General features: G+C 41.1%; 1 protein-coding gene across 6 annotated transcripts in view; it reads right to left on the bottom strand.

Moving 5' to 3' along the window:
• Window positions 1–19,545, bottom strand: part of LOC144604462 (phosphatidate phosphatase LPIN2-like) — a 35,987-nt gene extending 16,442 nt beyond the window's left edge. For 3 of the 6 annotated variants that reach the window (XM_078418909.1, XM_078418914.1, XM_078418915.1), the window contains exons 1-13: window positions 19,434–19,541; window positions 17,365–17,565; window positions 16,246–16,341; window positions 15,227–15,510; window positions 13,765–13,869; window positions 13,560–13,680; window positions 12,529–13,003; window positions 10,460–10,559; window positions 7,724–7,911; window positions 6,550–6,643; window positions 6,124–6,193; window positions 1,990–2,079; window positions 839–918 (exon numbers count right to left, since the gene is read on the bottom strand). In XM_078418909.1, the coding sequence (XP_078275035.1) occupies window positions 839–918; window positions 1,990–2,079; window positions 6,124–6,193; window positions 6,550–6,643; window positions 7,724–7,911; window positions 10,460–10,559; window positions 12,529–13,003; window positions 13,560–13,680; window positions 13,765–13,869; window positions 15,227–15,510; window positions 16,246–16,341; window positions 17,365–17,556 (1,895 nt within the window). In that variant the 5' untranslated portion in view covers window positions 17,557–17,565; window positions 19,434–19,541. Of the gene's footprint in view, window positions 1–838; window positions 919–1,989; window positions 2,080–6,123; window positions 6,194–6,549; window positions 6,644–7,723; window positions 7,912–10,459; window positions 10,560–12,528; window positions 13,004–13,559; window positions 13,681–13,764; window positions 13,870–15,226; window positions 15,511–16,245; window positions 16,342–17,364; window positions 17,566–18,436; window positions 18,765–19,433 lie in introns of those variants that run through there. The other 3 variants (XM_078418910.1, XM_078418911.1, XM_078418912.1) reach the window with 3 other exon arrangements.
• Between the last annotated feature and the right edge of the window lie 235 nt (window positions 19,546–19,780).

The following is a 19,780-nucleotide window of genomic DNA, read 5'->3' as shown; positions in this document are numbered from 1 at the left end:
TCTGGACTTTCAAAAAGCCTTTGCCAAGGTCCCACACGAGAGATTAGTGTGCAAAATTAGAGCACATGGTATTGGGGGTAAGGTATTGACATGGATAGAGAACTGGTTGGCAGACAGGAAGCAAAGAGTAGGAATTAATGGGTCCTTTTCAGAATGGCAGGCAGTGACTAGTGGGGTGCCGCAGGACGCAGTGCAGGGACCCCAGTTATTTACAAAATATATTGACGATTTAGACAAGGGAATTAAATGTAACATCTCCAAGTTTGTGAATGACACAAAACTGGGTGGCAGTTTGAGCTGTGAGGATGCTATGAGGCTGCAGGGTGACTTGAATGGGTTGGGTGATTGGACAGATGCAGTGTAATGTGGATAAATGTGATGTTATCCACAAGCACGAGCAGGTAGGACTAGTGTAGGTGCTGCATGTTGGTCGTCGTAGGGAAGTTGCGGTGAAGCACCTGTTTCGATGCTGTATGGCTCTATCACTCTATGCTTTCCATTGGCAATTATGTTACATGAGTGCCATGATCAACATCCTGTAACACTATTTCTTGAAACTGAGACCCATTACCTCCTTTACAGAAATAACCAAGAAACCAACTGTCAATCTCTTTTTTACAGCTATGCAAATGTTTGAGATGTGTGTTTTGTGCATTGTATAAATAACCAGTAAAAACTGGAAGATACTTCCTGTTTGACAACAACTCATGGTGAATTTTTACTTGTTAAAGAATTCAGTATCTATCAGATAAAAGTTATATTTGCACATTCAAAACAAAATGCCTGTAAACTGTACAAAGTTTTTGAAAAATCTGTGTAGTTGGCACACGACTATTACCTGCAACCTTCCAGTAAGCCAGTCTGTTTGGCATCTCCTGTTTGATTTTGATCTTCACCCTTTTTGATAGCGGATTCTGGCTAAAAAAATAACAGAATTAAATTTAGTAACACAGTAACATGGTGTCAGAACAACAACTTCTCCCTCGACGTCAGCAAGGTGAAAGAGTCATCGATTTCAGGAAGCAGAGTGGAGTACATGCTCCAATCAGCATCAAAGATGCCGAAGTAGAAATTGTTGAGAACTGCAATTTCTTTGGCATAAATATTACTAACAATTTGTTGTGGGCCAACCGCAACGAAGTGACAGACCAAAACGCACACCAACACCTCAACTTCCTCAGGAGATGGAGAAAATTCTGCATGTCTCCAATGACTTACAAACCTCTACAGATGCCCCGTAGAAAGCATACTGTCGGGTTGCATCAGAGCTTGGTTTGCGAACAGCTCTGCCAAGATCGCAAAAAGTTGCAGAGAGTTGTAGATCTAGCCCAATCCATCACACAGTCCAAACTCCCCACCATTGACTCCAATTGTATTGGAACTGTTGCACTACAATGTTGAGAAACTAAATGCTGCACTCTGGTATTATTCTTTTATACTTTTTGAAAACCATTCAACAAAGTAGGCGATGGGTTTGTTCAATATTGTCACATGTACCGAAGTACAATGAAATGCTTTGTTTTGCATGCTATCCAAAAAGATCAGATATACTATACATAAATACAATCAAGTCAAACTCAAGTACAGTAGATAGAGCAAAGAGTATGATTTGATTGCATTTATGTATTTCACTGCACCTTGGTACATGTGACAATAAACCTGAACCTTAAAACTTCATACATCTATAAAACCTAAACCAGGCAACAGCAAAATTATCATGAAGAATGAATTACTCAGCCTGTACCTTAAATCTAAAGGGAAAAGTAAATGTCCAGTTTTATAAAGTTCTCTTTTTGCTATGTATTACACTTCTTACCACGTCTTAGTTATTGTTCTGACACCATTCTCTAATGCATCTCAAATGGGGCTGAGGCCAAAGATCAGAACAGTTGTGGTTGGATTGCAAGTCTGAACAGGCTTGATGGTCTCTATAGCCTGCTCCTGTTTCTCTTTTATATGTTTTGATTTGAGTGTGGAAAAAAAACATACCTCTTTCGCTGCATTTTTTCTGCGCCAGGAGAACCACCAGCCACCAGTCTTTTTTGGCATCTTTTCTTTTACCAACTTGTCTATGGTAGCCTAGAAAAGTTAGAGACATTCAATTGAGAATCAAATAACATGAATGAAACTATTAACGTCCCACATAAATCCATCACGTTTTTGATTTTTTCTCTATAAATCCTATGAGATCCTAATGATTTATGATAGCAGGAAATACCACTGAACAGGGTACAATTTGAAATGTTACTGCAGGTGCTGTTTCAGTAGGTCAGAGAATTTTTCATAAAGAAGTGCATTTCAAATGTGCCAATCAGTCTTCCAAATAATTCCAAGTAATATAAGTGAATTTTCAGCTCATCTAGGTAACAGCCTTGAGAAAATGTTGACTAATCGCAAATAAAAACAGAAAGCACGATATCCACAGCAGATCAAGCAGCATATGTGAAGAGAGAGAACTAAAACATTGCAGTTGTCAGCTTTCCAATATCTGCAGTTTAGAGTCATAGTCCTACAGCACAGAAAGAGGCCCTTCGGCCCATCGAGTCCGCGCCGCCCGTTACCAAACACAGTCTAATTTTAATCCCATTTTCCCGCATTTGGACCGTAGCCCTGAATGTTGTAGCATTTCAAGTGCCCATCCAAATGCCTCTTAAACGTTGTGAGTGTTCCCGCCTCCACCACCACCCCAGGCAGTGAGTTCCAGACTCCAACCACCCTCTGGGTGAAAAAGTTCTTTCTCACATCCCCCCGAAACCTCCCTCCCCTTACCCTGTATCTATGTCCCCTCGTTGTTGAACCTTCCACCAGTGGAAGATGTTCCCCGCCATCTACCTTATCTATGCCCCTCATGATCTTGTACACCTCGATCATGTCCCCTCTCAGCCTTCTCTGCTCCAGGGAAAACAACCCCAGTCTGCTCAGTCTCTCCTCATTGCCGAGGCCCTTCATCCCTGGCAGCATCCTGGTGAATCTCCTCTGCACCCTCTCCAAAGCTATCACATCCTTTCTATAATGTGGTGACCAGAACTGTACACAATACTCCAGCTGCGGCCTCACCAGTGTTCTGTACAATTTCATCATTACCCCCCTACTTTTATATTCTATGCCCCGGCTAATGAAGGCCAGTAACCCATATGCCTTTTTGGCCACCCTGTCCACCTGTCCTGCTGCCTTCAAGGACTTGTGTACCTGTACTCCAAGGTCCCTCTGTACCCCTGTCTTCCCTAGGGTCCTTCCATTCATGGTGTACTCCTTCTCCAAGTTATTCCTGCCAAAGTGCATCACCTCGCACTTTTCAGGATTAAATTCCATCTGCCACTGCTCCGCCCATCTGACCATCTCATCTATATCTTCCTGCAGCTTGCAGATCCCTTCTTCGCTATTCACCACCCCCCCCTAACTTTGTGTCATCTGCAAACTTGCTGATGATGCCCTGTACGTTGACATCCAGATCATTAATGTAGAGTACAAACAGTAAGGGACCCAACACCGATCCCTGCAGCACCCCACTGGACACCGGCCTCCAGTCACAGAAGCAACCTTCTACCATCACCCTCTGCCTTCTGTCATTAAGCCAGTTTTTTATCCATTTTGCCAAGGTGCCCTGGATCCAATGGGCTCTTACCTTCTTGACTAGTCTCCTGTGTGGGACCTTGTCAAAAGCCTTACTGAAATCCATGTATACCACATCCACTGCACTACCCCCATCTACCTCCTTGGTCACCCCTTCAAAAAATTCAATCAAGTTAGTCAGACACGACCTTCCATTAACAAAGCCATGTTGACTATCCTTAATTAACCCTCGATCCTCCAAGTGAAGACTGATTCTGTCCCTCAGAATCTTTTCTAGCAGCTTCCCCACCACCGATGTCAGACTCACCAGTCTGTAGTTCCCAGGTTTATCCCTACTGCCCTTTTTAAATAATGGCACCACATTAGCTATCCTCCAGTCCTCCGGTACATCCCCTGTTGCAAGAGAGGCTCTGAAAATTTGTGTCAGAGCCTCCGCAATCTCCTCCCTTGCCTCTCTCAGCATCCTGGGATACATCTCAGGACATGGTTCAGTGTCATTAAAGAAAGAAACCTCAGATACATAATTATCTTCTGCCTTAATGCTTTATTGTCGTTTGCTCCTTTTTTTAATTGCTAACTGCACCTAAAATGCATGACTGAGCTGTACAAAATTCATGTGATTTACCGTCAATTTGAACACCTCAGGAATACCGCAATATTAATTACTGATCTAACAGTATTTCAATTTTATTTAATGCCTACCCATACCAAAACATCCTAGGGGTTTTGAAATAAAAGTCTTTAATTAAACAGCACAAGCAGATGTTAAGGATTTTTTTCAAGTGCTTTGTCAATTATATTTTAAATAAGGGAGCAAAGAGTTTGAGGTTTAAGGAAGCGAGACCTATGGAGAAAATACAAGAGACGAGGGTCCAAGCAATTTAAGTCATGAATAACAAACCAAATTAATAAAGGAAAATGCAGGTACAGAAATGGAGCACAGATGGGAGACCATAAAACCCAAGGAAGAGGTTAGAGATAAAAGGAGCTAAGCCATTGAGCGATTTAGAAGCAAGGATAAAAATGTTTAAATTACGCATTCCTTGGCCATGAGCCAATAGTAGCTAGTGAAGACAGGTTTATAAGGTGGACAGGATGAGTTTAGGATATTTAAATTTGAGAAAAGGAAGATGAAATACTAGACAGAAATGCATCGTACTAATCAAATCATGCAGACAATAAAGGTGTGGATAAAGATTATGCCAGATGAACCGAGGCAGAAGTGAATTTAGGAGATGGTTCAGAGGTGAGAATAGGCCATCTTATGGCTCAGGTACTGGTATTGATATATTATTGTCAGGTGTATACCGAGATGCAATGGGAAATTTATTTTTTGTTCTATCCCGTCATATCGGACCATCAATCAAGCAATACACAGAAAAACAGGCAAGAGAAAAAGGGAAAGAGAAAACTAACCAGAATATAGTGCTAGAGCTACCGAGAAAGTGTCGATCATAAAAGTGTATAGAATGCGACGGGTTTGCGATCATGGGGTTTGTGATCATGATTCACTGTGGTGCAATGGTACAGTGACAGGGCTGCTGCCTCACAGCACCAGAGACCCCGGGTTCGATCCTGACTGTGGATGCCGTCTGTGCAGATTTTGTATGTTCTCCGTGTGGCTGTGTGGGTTTTCTCTGGTTGAACTGGTTTACTCCCACATTCCAGACATGCAGGTTTGTAGGCTTCTGTAAATTGCCCCTAGTGTGTAGGATGCGAGAGTGGGACTAGTGTGTGGGTGGACTCAGTGGGCTGAAGGGCCTGTTTTCACTCTATAGCTCTAAATTAAACTAACCCAAGCTTTGTTCATAAGTGACCATTCAGCAATCTAATGACAGCAAGGAGGAAACTGTTCCTGAATCTGGTGGTATCTGCTTTCAAGCATTTGTGTCTTCTGAATTTCCATTTCTGGATCTGACACTCCGTACAATAAATCACCTGGAGACTGAATGATGCCGCGGTCTCTGCTGCTGAATAAGCGTGCTGCAACCTGCCATGGGTATGGCTGTATAACTCTGCATTTTCAGAGGTCTCCAAATATATATTTTTTGCTTTTAGCGATATTTACCTGACTAATAAACAATTGCCGCTGAAAATGTGAACAGAAAATGGTGGAAAACGGACAAAATAACAACTTTCTCAAGTCATGGGATTATCACCAAGAAGGAAGGGGGGTTGGTTATGCGTCAGCGCCTTCTCCCTTGGATGTCGCTCTGATCCCTTTAAATGGAAGACAGGCTAGGAGAGGCCGGTCCTTCACATCACTGGTAACAGCTGGGTCCAATTAGCTAACAAGTATAAAGGCTGTTGGTGAAATGGGTATCAAGGCAAGACTCTATGCTATGTTTTTGAATAGTGTGAATTCACAGAAACAAGAAACAGGATGCTAGGGACATTAGAGGTAATAGCCAAAGAAGAGAAGCCATTGTTGTTGGGTGTACTTAACCTCTTTGGTGAGAAAGCATAAGAACTTAATCTCTCCAGCAGGTCTTTCAGATATAGTTTGTTACTTCATGAAACAAAACACCTTACAAAACGGCATAACTGTACCTTGGGTAAGCTTTTCTGAAAGGCTTGAATACAGAGAATCATGGGAGCAGCAACAGCCCAGTTGTAATACCTGTGAGAAACAAAACATTAAGAAATATAATATTAACATTAAAGTATTTTATACTTTTTGTAATGACTTCACCTCTAATTGGCTTCTGTAAATTGTCATTGGTGTGTAATTATCGTTGATCGCTGGTCGGCAACCTCAGTTGGCCGAAGGGCTGTATCTCTTAGCTAAAACTAAAGTAAACTTTATTTTTATCAATATTATATCTAGATAAATACAATATCTTAATAGAAAATTTATAGGCTCATGATTTCCAATTTTTTTTCAATTTTGTGAAAATTCTCTACTTTAAATTTTAAAATACCACCGTGAAGAGCTTCAATCATCCATTCATATTTATTTGGAGTTAACAGACTTACTTTTTATTGATACCAATAACCAGATTTGGATCATCAATTATTCCAGGATTTTCGACCAAGTCTTGGTAGGTGACCATATGTTGGACAAATTTCCCTGTGATGCAGATAAAAGCCAATTATTTCCAAGAATATAACAGAAAAAGTTTCTTCGGTGCAGATAAGAGCAGTAATGGCAAAGCAATAGAGCTGCTGTTTCACAGCTCTATGGACCCGGGTTCAATCCTGACTACAGGTGCTGTATGTACGGAGTTTGTCCCTGTGACCGCGTGAGTTTTCTCCCACATCCCAATGATATGCAGGTTTGTAGGTTAATTGGCTTCTGTAAATTGCCCCTAGCACATAAGGCATAGAACTAGTGTGAACAATTGTCAGCATGGACCCGGAAGGCCCTGTTTCCATGCTGTATCTCTAAACCTAACAATAAAGAATTTAACATTAACATCTCAGACTCGTAAACTGAAAAAAAATCAAGCTAAATGATGGACTGATAAGAAAATGTACAATACACTCCAATGAAGAAAAATTGCTTATGAATTCGTCTCTTGGTGATGTTTGTTCATTTATTGTTATCCTTCTGTCAGTAAGTACTGATAACACATTCCTATTTAGGTAATTCTGTATAATCTGTGAAAAATAGTTAAACAATGGATATATAGTACTATTCCAAACAAAGCATATTTTTGAAAAATACCAAAATATTAATTAGTGGACTGCAATTAGATGTGTTAATTTTAGTAATAGCATCTAAATGCTGCGATAAATGAGTCCCAGGCTGATGACATTGGTAGCAAACTCAGCCACTTCTCGGACTAATCTTCAGCTTTCTTCTCCAACAAATGCTTGAATGTGAACCAAGTCATTAGCATGACTGAACCATTCTGCACCAGTAAGATAGGGGACTATTTTAAGCATGACAATTGAGATGACTTTTGCGATATTGCACCTGATCAAGCTTTCTTAAATGTCTATTTACATATTTACATACAGATTTGCTGATGAAATAGCAAAAATACTTTTAAGAGAACCGAAAACAAGTGACACTTGACAAGATAGACTACATCCCCGTGAAAACCAAAATAATAAAATGACCCAAATAAAATCTCCAGAAATTAGCAGTCAAATAAACAGAGGATAATTATCACTTCAGGCAGCAATTGTACTTCATTTACTATACCTTGGGATATCTCATTGTTATCACTGAGACCGCCACAGAGGGAAAGATTTACATCGGTTAGCTCACTAGCTGAATCGGACAGATATTCCGTGCCACTATCTGCAGCTGCACTTCCTACTGATTGGGGAGAGTGGGACTCTGAATGTGTGCCAGATTCATTCAACAGTTTAGAACCCAAATCTTGTTCACTGAAAAGAAAGCAGCCAGTTAGGTCCAGTATATATAAAAATAAAACTAAGATATTTGACAAATGACAAATAACACTCTAATCAGCAAAATTATCATAAACCATAATACAATGGCAGGAAGGAACTGAAGATGCTGATTTAAATCGAAGATAGACACAAACTCAGTGGGACAGGCAGCATCTCTGGAGAGAAGGAATGGGTGACGTTTCGGGTTGAGACCCATCTTCAGACTGATGACAATGGCAATTTGATTATATAACTATGAGGAAGGCCATTCAATCCTTTGAACCACAACAGCCATTCAATAGGATAATGGCTGATCCAATATTCCTCAACTCCACTTACCTGCACTTTTGAGTTATCTTTGGATATGCTATTTTGAAGATGGATGCAAAGTATTGGTTTACATATGTGCTATTTCAGGGGTCCTGCATTTACCTCAGTTACCTTCTTCCTTTTCAGAAATGCATTGGAACTCATTGTTTATTTTGCCATAACTTCCCAGTTTTCACTCATACACTTTTCTCTCCCCGCCCCCCACCCCCCACCTTATTAACATTGCTGATCCTTGAAAAATTCTGGTCTACCACCTGCCACTGAGAATGATCTAGTTTTTGATTTCATGTTTTCTTTCATTTCCTTTGTTAACCAGTGTAGATGAGATCCACTGTACTAGAAGGAACTGAACTCTCATTGCAATTTGGGGAGCGATCCAGTTCACCGGGAGGAAATGGTTGAGGAAGACCTTGTTGACTTTCCCTCGGGCAAACAGCAGGGAAAACTTTTGATGGTCAGCAGTCATATATACGTCTCCTCTTGAAGGTTGTCACCCTAAGAGATTTGCTGGCATTCATTTAGCAACTTTTGCAACCTCAGTATATCCAAAAGTACTTCACAGTTGATGGAAAATACCTCATAAGTGTGGTAACGTGGGAAATCTAAACATCTAAGTAATGCTACAACTAATATAATGTAAAGCATTGTACACAATGCTTTGTAATCCAGAATTAAAAGATTAGCAAGCAGCTGGTGAAAATAGGAAGACAAATGGCATTGATGGCAAGGTGTTTGTAGTTCAGAAAGGGGTATTATTATAATGGTTCGGGACGTTGGTCAGACCACACCTGAAGTGTCATGTAAAGTTTTGATCCCTGTAATTTAGAAACGATGTACAGGTATTGGAGGCTGTGCACAAGAGGTTCATTAGGCCAACTCTTGGTTGATCCTATCATGAACACATAAAGAAGATGAATCTGTATTATTTGCAGCTTAGGAGGAGCAGTGATCTTAGCGACATATGTAAGATCCTAAGGGGGCATGACATTGATGTTGAGATGTTTTCACATGGAAGGAGAATCGAGTTTATTATCATATGCAGAAGTACAGTAGGTAAAGGTACAATGAAAATTTTGATTGCGGATTTTTGGGAAGTTTGAACAAGGTACAAAAGAGTTCTTAAGACATGGGAGCAGAATTAGGCCATTCAGCCCATCCACATCTACTCCACCATTCAATCATGGCTGATCTATCTTTCCCTCTCAACCCCATTCTCCTGCCTGTCTTCTCCCCATAATCTTTGACACTCTTACTAATCAAGTACCTATCAATCTCCTCTTTAAAAATACCCAAATATCTGGCCTACACAATCATCTGTGGCAATGAATTCAACAGATTCATCAACCTAAAGAAATTCACCAACCTAAAGAAATTCCTCCTCCTCATTTCTAAAGGTGCGTCCTTTTATTGATGCTGTGCCTTATGGTCCTATACTCTCCCACTAGTGAAAACATCTTCTCCACATTCACTCTATTCAGGCCATTCAATATTCTGTAAGCTTCAATGAGATCCCCCTCCATTGAGTACAGGCCCAAAGCTATCAAACGCTCATTTAAAATTGAGATGCGTTAGAATTACATCTCATTGAGGATGAATGAATTGATTCTCATTGAATCTCTGGAATTCTCTACTGTGGCGTGTTGTAGAGGCTAGATCATGGGATGGATTTGAACGGTGGCGCAGCGGTAGAGTTGCTGCCTTACAGCGCCGGGGACTCAGGTTCGATCCTGACTACGGGCGCCGTCTGTACGGAGTTTGTACGTTCTCCGCGTGACCTGTGTGGGTTTTCTCCGAGATCTTCGGTTTCCTCCCACACTCCAAAGACGTACAGGTATGTAGGTTAATTGGCTGGGCAAATGTAAAAATTGTCCCTAGTGTGTGTAGGATAGTGTTAATGTGCAGGGATGTGATGTGCTGGGCGGCGTGGACCCGGTGGGCCGAAGGGCCTGTTTCTGCGCTGCATCTCTAAATCTAAAAATCTAAAAATCTAAATCTGAAGAGGAAATGGATAAAGTTTTGAAAGGTCAGGGAATTGATCGTATTGAGAACTGATAAAGTGAGAAACATGCAAGACCCACTAAGTTTGCCTTCAGATTCTTCCTGATTATAAGTAATCCAATAAAGTACTTTTATGGATCTACTGAATCTTTTTACTGACTTGAATTTTCCGTACATTTAGCGGTTCTTTGTTTATACATTTTGATCACAATACCTCTTAGGAAAATACAGAGCTGCAACGTTAGGATCTAGCTTTTGTAGGTCATCCAAATAGATATCACAAGGACCCAGATGTTGGCTTCTTTTAGATCCACCTATCCAAGAACACAAAAATATATTAGTGTTATTAAAACTGCCATTTATTAAAAATTAGCGACTAAAATTAGCGTCTAAATATGGTTGTTACATTCTGGTTTTAACCTGTTACATGTGATTACTTTTAAAGCAAATATTAGTTAGTTTAGAATGGGCTATAAAAATATTGAAACAGTGAAACAGCATGGAAACAGGCCCTTCGGTCCATCGGCCAACATGTCCCAGCTACACTAGTCCCACCTGCCCGCGTTTGGTCCAAATCCTTCCAAACCTGTCCTATCCATATACCTCTCTAACTGTTTCTTAAATGTTGGGATAGTCCCTGCTTCAACTAGGTCCTCTGGCAGCATGTTCCATACCCCCACCACCCTTTGTGTGAAAAAGGTACCCCTCAGATTCCTATTAAATCTTTTCCCCTTCACCTTAAATCTTTGTCCTCTTATCCTCGATTTGCCTACTCTGGGCAAGAGACTCTGTGCATCTACCCAATCTATTCCTCTCATGATTTTATACTTCTCTATAAGATCATTCCTCATCCTCTTGCGCTCCAACAGAGTCCGAGTCTACTCAACCTCTCCCTATAACTCAGGCTCTCTAGTCCTAGCAACATCCTCGTAAATCTTCTCTGTAACCTTTGCAGATGAACATCTTTCCTATAACATGGTGCCCTGAACTGAACATGCTATTCTAAATGTGGTCTCACCAACGTTTTATACAACTGCAACATGACCTCCCAACTTCTATACTCAATACTCTGACTGATGAAGGCCAATATGCCAAATGGCTTTTTGACCACCCTATCCACCTGTGACTCCATCTTCAAGGAACCATGCACCTGTACTCCTAGATCCCACTGCTCTACAACACTCGCCAGAGCCCTACCATTCATTGGGCAATTCCTGCCCATGATAGACTTCCCAAAATGCAACACCTCACATTTCTCTGTATTAAATTCCATTCCTCAGCCCACCTGGTCAATCGATCGTGATCCTGCTGCAATTATTCACAACCATCTTCACTATCTGCAAAACCACCCTCTTTTGTATCATCTGCAAACTTGCTAATCTTGCCATGTATGTTCTCATCCAAATCATTGATATATAGTGCAGACTATGACAGGAAAAATACTTCTTTAATTATTGCAATTTTTGATTGCATAAAAATACATCATAAAGTGAAGTCTGGGCCTTATATTAACTGGTGCAAACAAGGTGTCCATTATGTGATTTTAAAATAATTACCTACAAAGCATAATGTCAATTAGGGAAATGTTAGAATGGCCAGTCTGTTAGAATGGGCTTATTCACCCCCTCAAGACAAAAGCTGTCATATTAACCTACACAAACGAATATTTTAGTTTGATGTAGAGTGACCGAGTGAGAAGTAGTGAGATACAAGATAATGGGGCATAATTTACACGAGATTCATTTATGGGTCAAATGAACCTTTTAAGATTATTCATCTTACATCCTTTGATATTCAATTGGACTTTGAAGAAACATTTGCAATGCAAGTTATACAGATATCCAGAACTCTGATGAAAATTAAGGATATGCTTTGTGGTTTTACTCACTAAAAATGGATGATATGAATCGCGTTAATCAACAGACCTGAACCTTCGTCACTTGTGTAGAAGGGACCTTTGTTCTCAGATTTGTCTAATCAGCCATCTCTGTCGACATCTTTATATTATAGACTAGATGTCATGGTTTTACTTTAAAATGAGTGTCAAACACTAACAATATTTTAACTTTTATCTTAACTAGTGTGAATGGGTGATCAATGGTCTGCGCGGACTCAGTGGGCCAAAAAGCCCAATTCCATGCTGTATCTTTCAATGAAGAACTGCATCAAAATCAAACATCAACAGAAATCTGAATGTAATATACCTAAACTTATTTCAAACTTATAACTAAACTTATTCATAAACGTTATGAATCATGCTAATTTTTGTTTTTCATAATTTACCTTTCTTTTTATCCATTTCATCTGTTTTTGCACTACCATCTCTCAACGCTGTCTGCTGCGGTGGACCATTATTGCTTTCTAAAGGTGGGCTTTCAGTTTCTGGCTGCAAAATTGCCTGAAAGACTTCACCTCCCTCTGCTGGCATACATGTTTCAGCTTCTGAAAGTGAACTTTGGTCCAGAGTATTTGTCACAGAAGACACAACTTCTTTTTGTTCCTCCAATGGCCATGAGCCGTCTCCTAAGAATGCTGGTCCTGCCTCGGATGGAACTGTTTGTTCCGCAGATGTTTCAAGCAAAGGACTTCTTTGGGTCCGAGGCTGTGGCTTGAAAACTGTTATGGTGTTGTTGATTTCAGAGGAATCAGAAGTAGTGGTTTCTGCTATACCATTGTCCATGATGACTCGGAAATGTGTATGCTCAGAAGGCATAATGGTAGCCACTCTTGGTTGCTCAGACTTTTCTATTTTACTCATCTGTAAAAAGTAAAGGGCTATTATTGTGTTTGGAAACATACTTTGCTAAAATCTCATATCACGGAGGGAAGAAAATTGCCGATGTTGAAACATGGACAATTCCTTTCTCCCCCAAAAATGCAGTTCAACCTGCTAAATTCCTCCAGCAGATTGCTTGTTGCTACAGATTACAGCACCTGCAGTCACTTGCATTTTTCTAAAAATTCATGATTAAACAGTCAATAAAAAAGAGAAAATGCTAGGAAGAGATATGTATCATCAGGATTGGAACATTGGCACTTTCAGACATGTTCCAGTTGAATAAAAAATAAACAATCAAGTCAAGTCTTTTGTGATATTGATCTTTCATCTACATCATGTTTGTGAGATTCAGCAGCTCACCCTCAAGATCATTGCTCTAAATTTACTGAGATTTATCATGTTGGAGATTGACCTATTTGTAAATTTCAAGCTCTAGGTCAGCGGTCTGCCCGAGTTTATAGAAATAAAGAAATGTTTTACGAACTGCCTTGAACTAAAAAAGATTGTAGCTTAAAGTTATTAATAAGTACCATACCTGTGGAAAACCACCCCATGCCCACTGCATCCGAGACTCTGTTCCTAAAAAAGATCCTTCGTGTGACTTTACAACCAATTCAGAGTCACTTTTTGGTGATGACATTCGGTCATAGGAATGACTAAAATACAAAATAAACTGTAAGGCAAGCTTCATTACTACATCAGAAACATGAACTTCAATGTTCTTTAACCAACAATTGTACCTTTCAATAGAAGACCATTCACCATCTGAATATGGGTAGATTTCTCGTGAATGGAATATGTTTGAATCTTCATCAGGTAATTCAGAAAAGAAAAGACACATTTCACTGCAGTAGAAAAAGAAAATAAGTACCACATTAAATTTTACATATCTTGCAGGGGAATCTTTTATCAGGCAACTGCAGTAAACATTGATCTTTTTTAAGAATTGGCATTTAAAGATCTATGACATTATTTCAATTGAGTGGCAGCGATGGCATACTTCCCTACATTTGGCACACTGCTCTCTAAACCTTTCCTGTTCATATATCTGTTCAAATTTCCTTTAAAAGTCATAATTGTATCTTCTTCTATAGCTTCCTCTCGGAGCTCATTCAAGATACGGACTGCCCTGTGTGAAAATGTTTTCACAGAGATTTCTCTGTGAAATCTCTGATTTCCTTCAGAGATCTGAATCTCTGATGCCCTAAATTTTTGAATTCTCTACCCTGAGAAAAAAGACAGCGTTATCTATATCTGTGCCCAACGTGATCTTGTAGAAACAAGAAACAGCAGATGTTGGTTTACCAAGGAAAGACACAAAATTTTGGAGTAACTGAAGAACAGTCTGAAGAAGGAGCACGACCCCAAACATCTCCTATCCATGTTCTTTAGCTTTGCTGCCCGACCCGCTAAGTTACTCCAGCATTTTGTGTCATGATCCCTCAATGATCTTGTACAGCTCAATATGGTCATCCCTCAGTCTCATACGTGTCAAAGAAAAAAAACTACCATCCTATTCAACAACATCCTATAATTCAAGCCCGCAAGCCTAGGTAAAATCCTTCTGCACTCTTTCCAACTTATTGACATCCTTGCTGTAGTTGGGCAAGGAAAACTACACACAATACTCCAAGTGGAGTCTTACTAGCAACTTGTACAGCTGCATTATGATTGCCTCAGCTTTTGCACTCAATCCACTTTCCAATGAAGGCAAGCGTGCCAAATGCCTTTTTTGCCACATTGACATGCCATTTTTAGGGAACCATGCACCTGTATTCCCAAACTTCTCTGTTCTGTAATACTATCTCACAAATCTGATAGAGATTTTTTTAAGAGTACACTAAGAGGATTCATGAGGGCAGGGCAGTGGACATTGGCTATATGGACTTTAGCAAGGCCATTGACAAGGTCCTGCATGGTAGGCTTGTCCAGAAGATACTTTAAGTCTCTGCCCTTTGACTCCAAGCCAGTTTTGTATCCCATTGGCTAGGTCATCTTTGATTCCATACCATCTAACATTCCGGACAAGCTACATGCAAAACAATGTCAAAGACCTTGCTAAAGTTCCTGCAGACAACGTCCACTGTACAGGGGACGGTTTTGTAGTTACCCAAATTGGAGAATTCAATGTTCATACCGCTGGGTTGTAAGCTACTCAAGCAGAATATGAAATGTTGTTCCTTCAATTAATAAATGCTCTACCTTGCAGCTGCACATCGTAGCTGGTCTTCTGAACTAACATCCAACTCGGGTACATCTTGCTCATCAGAAGAGGACTCCTGCTCATCTTTCTTTGAATTCTCTGGTTTGTGCTTCCTTCTGCGACGTCTTTTCTTTTTGGTTGAAGTGCTATTTACTGTGTTATCGATTTCTGGCCCAGTAAATGGACATGGAAAATTTTGATTCACAGCCAAATCTGCTTGTTTTGTAAAATAAGCTCCTTCAACAGGAATTGGAGACGTTGTTAAGTGTGTGGGAACAATGCCCTGAGAGAAAAAGTATCAGGAATCAAATTGATAACATCATGTTTAAACTTCAGATGGTTCCTTGACATTTATAATGGGAACTACAGAGTCTTAGCTTTATAAAAATCTCTATTCCTGGGCTCTGGACAAATGTAACCACAGATCTGATAAAGGAAATTAGTGTGGGCAACCAATTTGCACATCACAAAGACAGAAATAATAATAAGAAAAATATTGACATCTTGGATATATAAACCTTGATAAGTGTAGATAAAAGGATTAGAAGTGGTATACGAAAGGGCATAGTACACTAGTTCCTACACACTAGCCACTTACAGAAGCCAATTAACCTACAAACCTGCCCATCTTTGGAATTTGGGAGGAAACCAGAGCACCCATAGAAAACCCACGCTGTCACAGGGAGAACATACAACTCCGTACAGATAGCACCCATGCTCAGGATCGATCCCGGGCCTCTGGCTCTGTAAAGCAGCGACTCTATCATTGAGCCCGCTATATGCTTTGGGTTGAATGGGAAGTGAAAACAAAGATATCCTAAAATTAGAGTTAGGCTATTGAGAAGCAAAACCAGAACATTTCGCCCAGAGCACTGGTGGATTGAAAATGATAGTGAATGTCAGAATTTTAGAGATTAAGATAGTTTTATGTTAAGTAACAAACATGAAGTTTAAGTGCAAAATAGCCCTAATTTAACTGCATTCAATTCCAGACTTGAGACAGTAAATAACAGCATACCTCATTTTTCTCTGTTTCTTCCACAAAGAAAGCCTCTCCATTGTGACCAAGTTTCATCTGCAGCTCTACAGGTTCTCCGTTGATTTCTATGTCAACCTGAAATATAAATGATCAGAATGTAAAGCAGTACTGTAGTATTTCATTGTTCCTGTCAAGAAACTATTCAACAAACAGCAAATCTTTATTCATAGGTGGGATTTTTTTTAAACTGTAGATGTTGAAGGTCTGAAATAAAGATATAAAAAGGTTGGAAATAGCATCTGTGGAGAGAGAAACAGAATTAAAGTTCATTTCGAAGAGCCTTCGTTCGAACAGGGAAGAAGATAACAGAAGTTGGTTTTAGTTTGCAAAGAGGATGGAGGTTGGGAGGGAAAGAACAAAGGTGATTTATCTGGAAGCAAATTACTTCCTTAACAGCATATACCCTTGGCAAACCAGACATAACCCTATCATGGCTATAAACAAAAAATGCTGGAGTAACTCAGCGGGATAGGCAGCATCTCAACTTCTTCAAAGTAGACATACCTTGAGGAGATTTTGCAGTGGAGCGGGCAAAATGTGTAGGAAAGAACTGCGGATGCTGGTTTACATCGAAGGTAGGCACAAAATGCTGGAGTGACTGCTGGAGTAACTCCAGCATTTTGTCTCTACCCATCATGGATATTTCCTTTATCCTTTCCAAGCATAGACAAAAACTATCAGCTCACTTAAAAAGCACCCGGATTAGCACCTGATGCGTTGTAAAAGCATAAAACAAAAAGAGTAGCCCAAATCATTATTTTTTGCCCATGTGGAAACAATAAGCTGAATGAAAACACATCAAAAAAGATACGCTTACAGCAAATATCAACGGCATGGTACTATTCTAGAACCTCTACACAATAATTCACTTAAGGTATCTTCTTCATATGGAACATTTATAACATTCATTGTCAAAAGACAAAGTAATTTAATGAAATGAATACCATAAAACATCTCACAAGAATTATTGTGATGTTAATTAATGATTTAAATTTACTTCAGATGTAAAATACTTAGTGGACATTGGTAAAATAAGAGAAATCTGTAAAATAGACTATCGCTTAGGACAATGAATGAAGCTCATACAAAAGAACTTACCACCTTCTCTTTTGATCGTAGTACACCCAACTTGCCAAAACGGACATGAAAGGGTGAACAAAGCAATGATCCATCCGGCTGTCTCACCACTATGACATCAATGCACCCGGTCAAAGTAGCTGGATTCAGTCCTTTGTAAAGCTCTTTCACTGTAACGAAAACCTGCTCTGCCAACTGCCCCACATAATTCATGGTTTGGAGCTACAATTAAAATAGGGAAAAAAAGTTAGAATCTGTGGAAAACTCAGTTTGCTCCACATTTTTAAATAAATATAAAAGATGATTAAAAGTATGCCTCAAATCTGCACCTACAAATTATAACCTCTTATAAATTGGTCAACATAATCTTCCTACAATATAAATTAACATTAAAAGTGACTTTGTATTTTGCAGACATTTTATTTTGCTTTACATGGTCATAGACCACCAAAACTTCATCCTCAACATTGATGGTCTCCCAGTATCCACCTCACCTCACATCCGGAATCTTGGAATCATCCTTGATCAAACCCTCTCCTTCGACAAACACATCAAACACATCACAAAGACAGCCTTCTTCCACCTCAAAAACATTGCCCGTCTCCGTCCATCCCTCTCCTCCACAGCTGCAGAAACCCTCATCCACGCCTTCATCACCTCCCGTCTGGACTACTGCAACAGCCTCCTCTATGGCGCACCCTCAAAAATCATCAATAAACTTCAATACATTCAAAACTCCGCTGCCCGTCTACTCACACACACCTCGATCCGTGACCATATCACCCCCGTCCTTTATAAACTCCACTGGCTCCCCATCCCCCAGAGAATCCAGTACAAAATCCTCCTCATAACCTACAAAGCCCTCCATAACCTGGCCCCATCCTACCTGGCCGACCTCCGCCACAGGCACACTCCCACCTGCACCCTCCGCTCTACCGCTGCCAATCTCCTATCCCCCCACATCCGGACCAAACTCAGATCCTGGGGGGACAGGGCTTTCTCCATCGCTGCTCCCACCCTATGGAACTCACTACCCCAAACCGTTAGAGACTCCTCCACACTCACCACATTCAAAACATCGCTGAAGTCTCACCTGTTCAGTACTGCCTTCAACCACTGAAGGTCACCTCACCTTCTGTCTCCTTTCTCTGTTCATTTATTTATTTACTTATTTATCTATTTATTCATTTCCCTATGTTCTCAAAATCTCTGTAACGCGTCTTTGAGTATATGAAAAGCGCTATATAAATAAAATGCATTATTATTATTATTATTATAGAGTCAGTCATATAGGTGGAAACAGGCCCTTCGGCCCAACTTGCCCACATCAACCAATATGCCCCATCTACACTAGTCCCACCTGCCTGTGTTTGGCCCATATCCCTCCAAACCGGTCCTATCCATGTACCTGTCAAAATGTTTCTTAAACGTGTCCTCAACTACCTCCTCTGGCAACTCTCGTCTCCCCTCCCCACCCTCGTCTCCTCCCCTCCCCACCCTCGTCTCCTCCCCTCCCCACCCTCGTCTCCTCCCCTCCCCGCTCTCATCTTCTGACTCTCATTTCGACCTCCATCCACTTTCACCCTCCCCACCATACCCTCACTCCTGGAGCCCCCTCCATCTTCACCCTCCCCCCTCCTTCGCCATCCTCACTCTCACCTCCTCCCCATCTCAACCCCTGCCATATCGTCCCCTTTCCTTCACTTCCCTTTCCTTCCTTCCCCCCTCTCCTCACCCACCTCTCCCCCCCCCCCTTCTCCCCCCTCCCCCCATCCCCCCATCCCCTTCCCTCTCCCCCGTATCCTCACACTGGAGCTCCCTCACTCCTTTCATTCCCTGACACACACTGTATCGCACCGGATTGTCACCCCACCCTCCCACACAACCTCCCCTCCCCTCCCCCCTCTGTCACTTGCTCAAATACCGAGGGTCACGGCCTGTGCTGTGATGCCAGACACATTGAGCCGTCAGTGACCCGTTTGGAACCGGTTCTCGGGCCTCTCTCTCTCTCTCAAGGCCTCCACGTCGCTGCTCTTTGTCTGCTGACATTGAGAGAAAAGACGTAGAGTTGCTGCAGGGACAGCCCTCACCGCCAAGCCGGCACCTCGGTGAAAGGTGGCTCACTCGCTGAAGAGATGCTGCCGCTCCCTGGACCGGTGACCCCGGCTCCAAGTCCAAAACATCCGCCAGGCAGCCCGCCCCTCGACGGCCACGCGCATGCGTGTGCACCAGAGCTCCTCAAGGGGGCGCTGGAGTAACTCTGCGGGACAGGCAGCAGCAAAGATATCTTTGGGCAGCAGCATCTGTGGAGAGAGGGAATGGGTGACGGTTCAGACTAGTTAGGGGTAAGGGAAACGAGAGATGTGGACGACAATGTAGAGTGACAAAGAATAATGAATGAAAGATCTGCAAAAAAGTGACGATGATAAAGGAAACA

Source organism: Rhinoraja longicauda, chromosome 22 (assembly GCF_053455715.1).
Source record: "Rhinoraja longicauda isolate Sanriku21f chromosome 22, sRhiLon1.1, whole genome shotgun sequence".
NCBI lineage: Eukaryota > Metazoa > Chordata > Chondrichthyes > Rajiformes > Arhynchobatidae > Rhinoraja > Rhinoraja longicauda.
The sequence above is the reverse complement of the archived record's forward strand: the minus strand, read 5'-3'. Positions and strand labels throughout refer to the sequence as shown.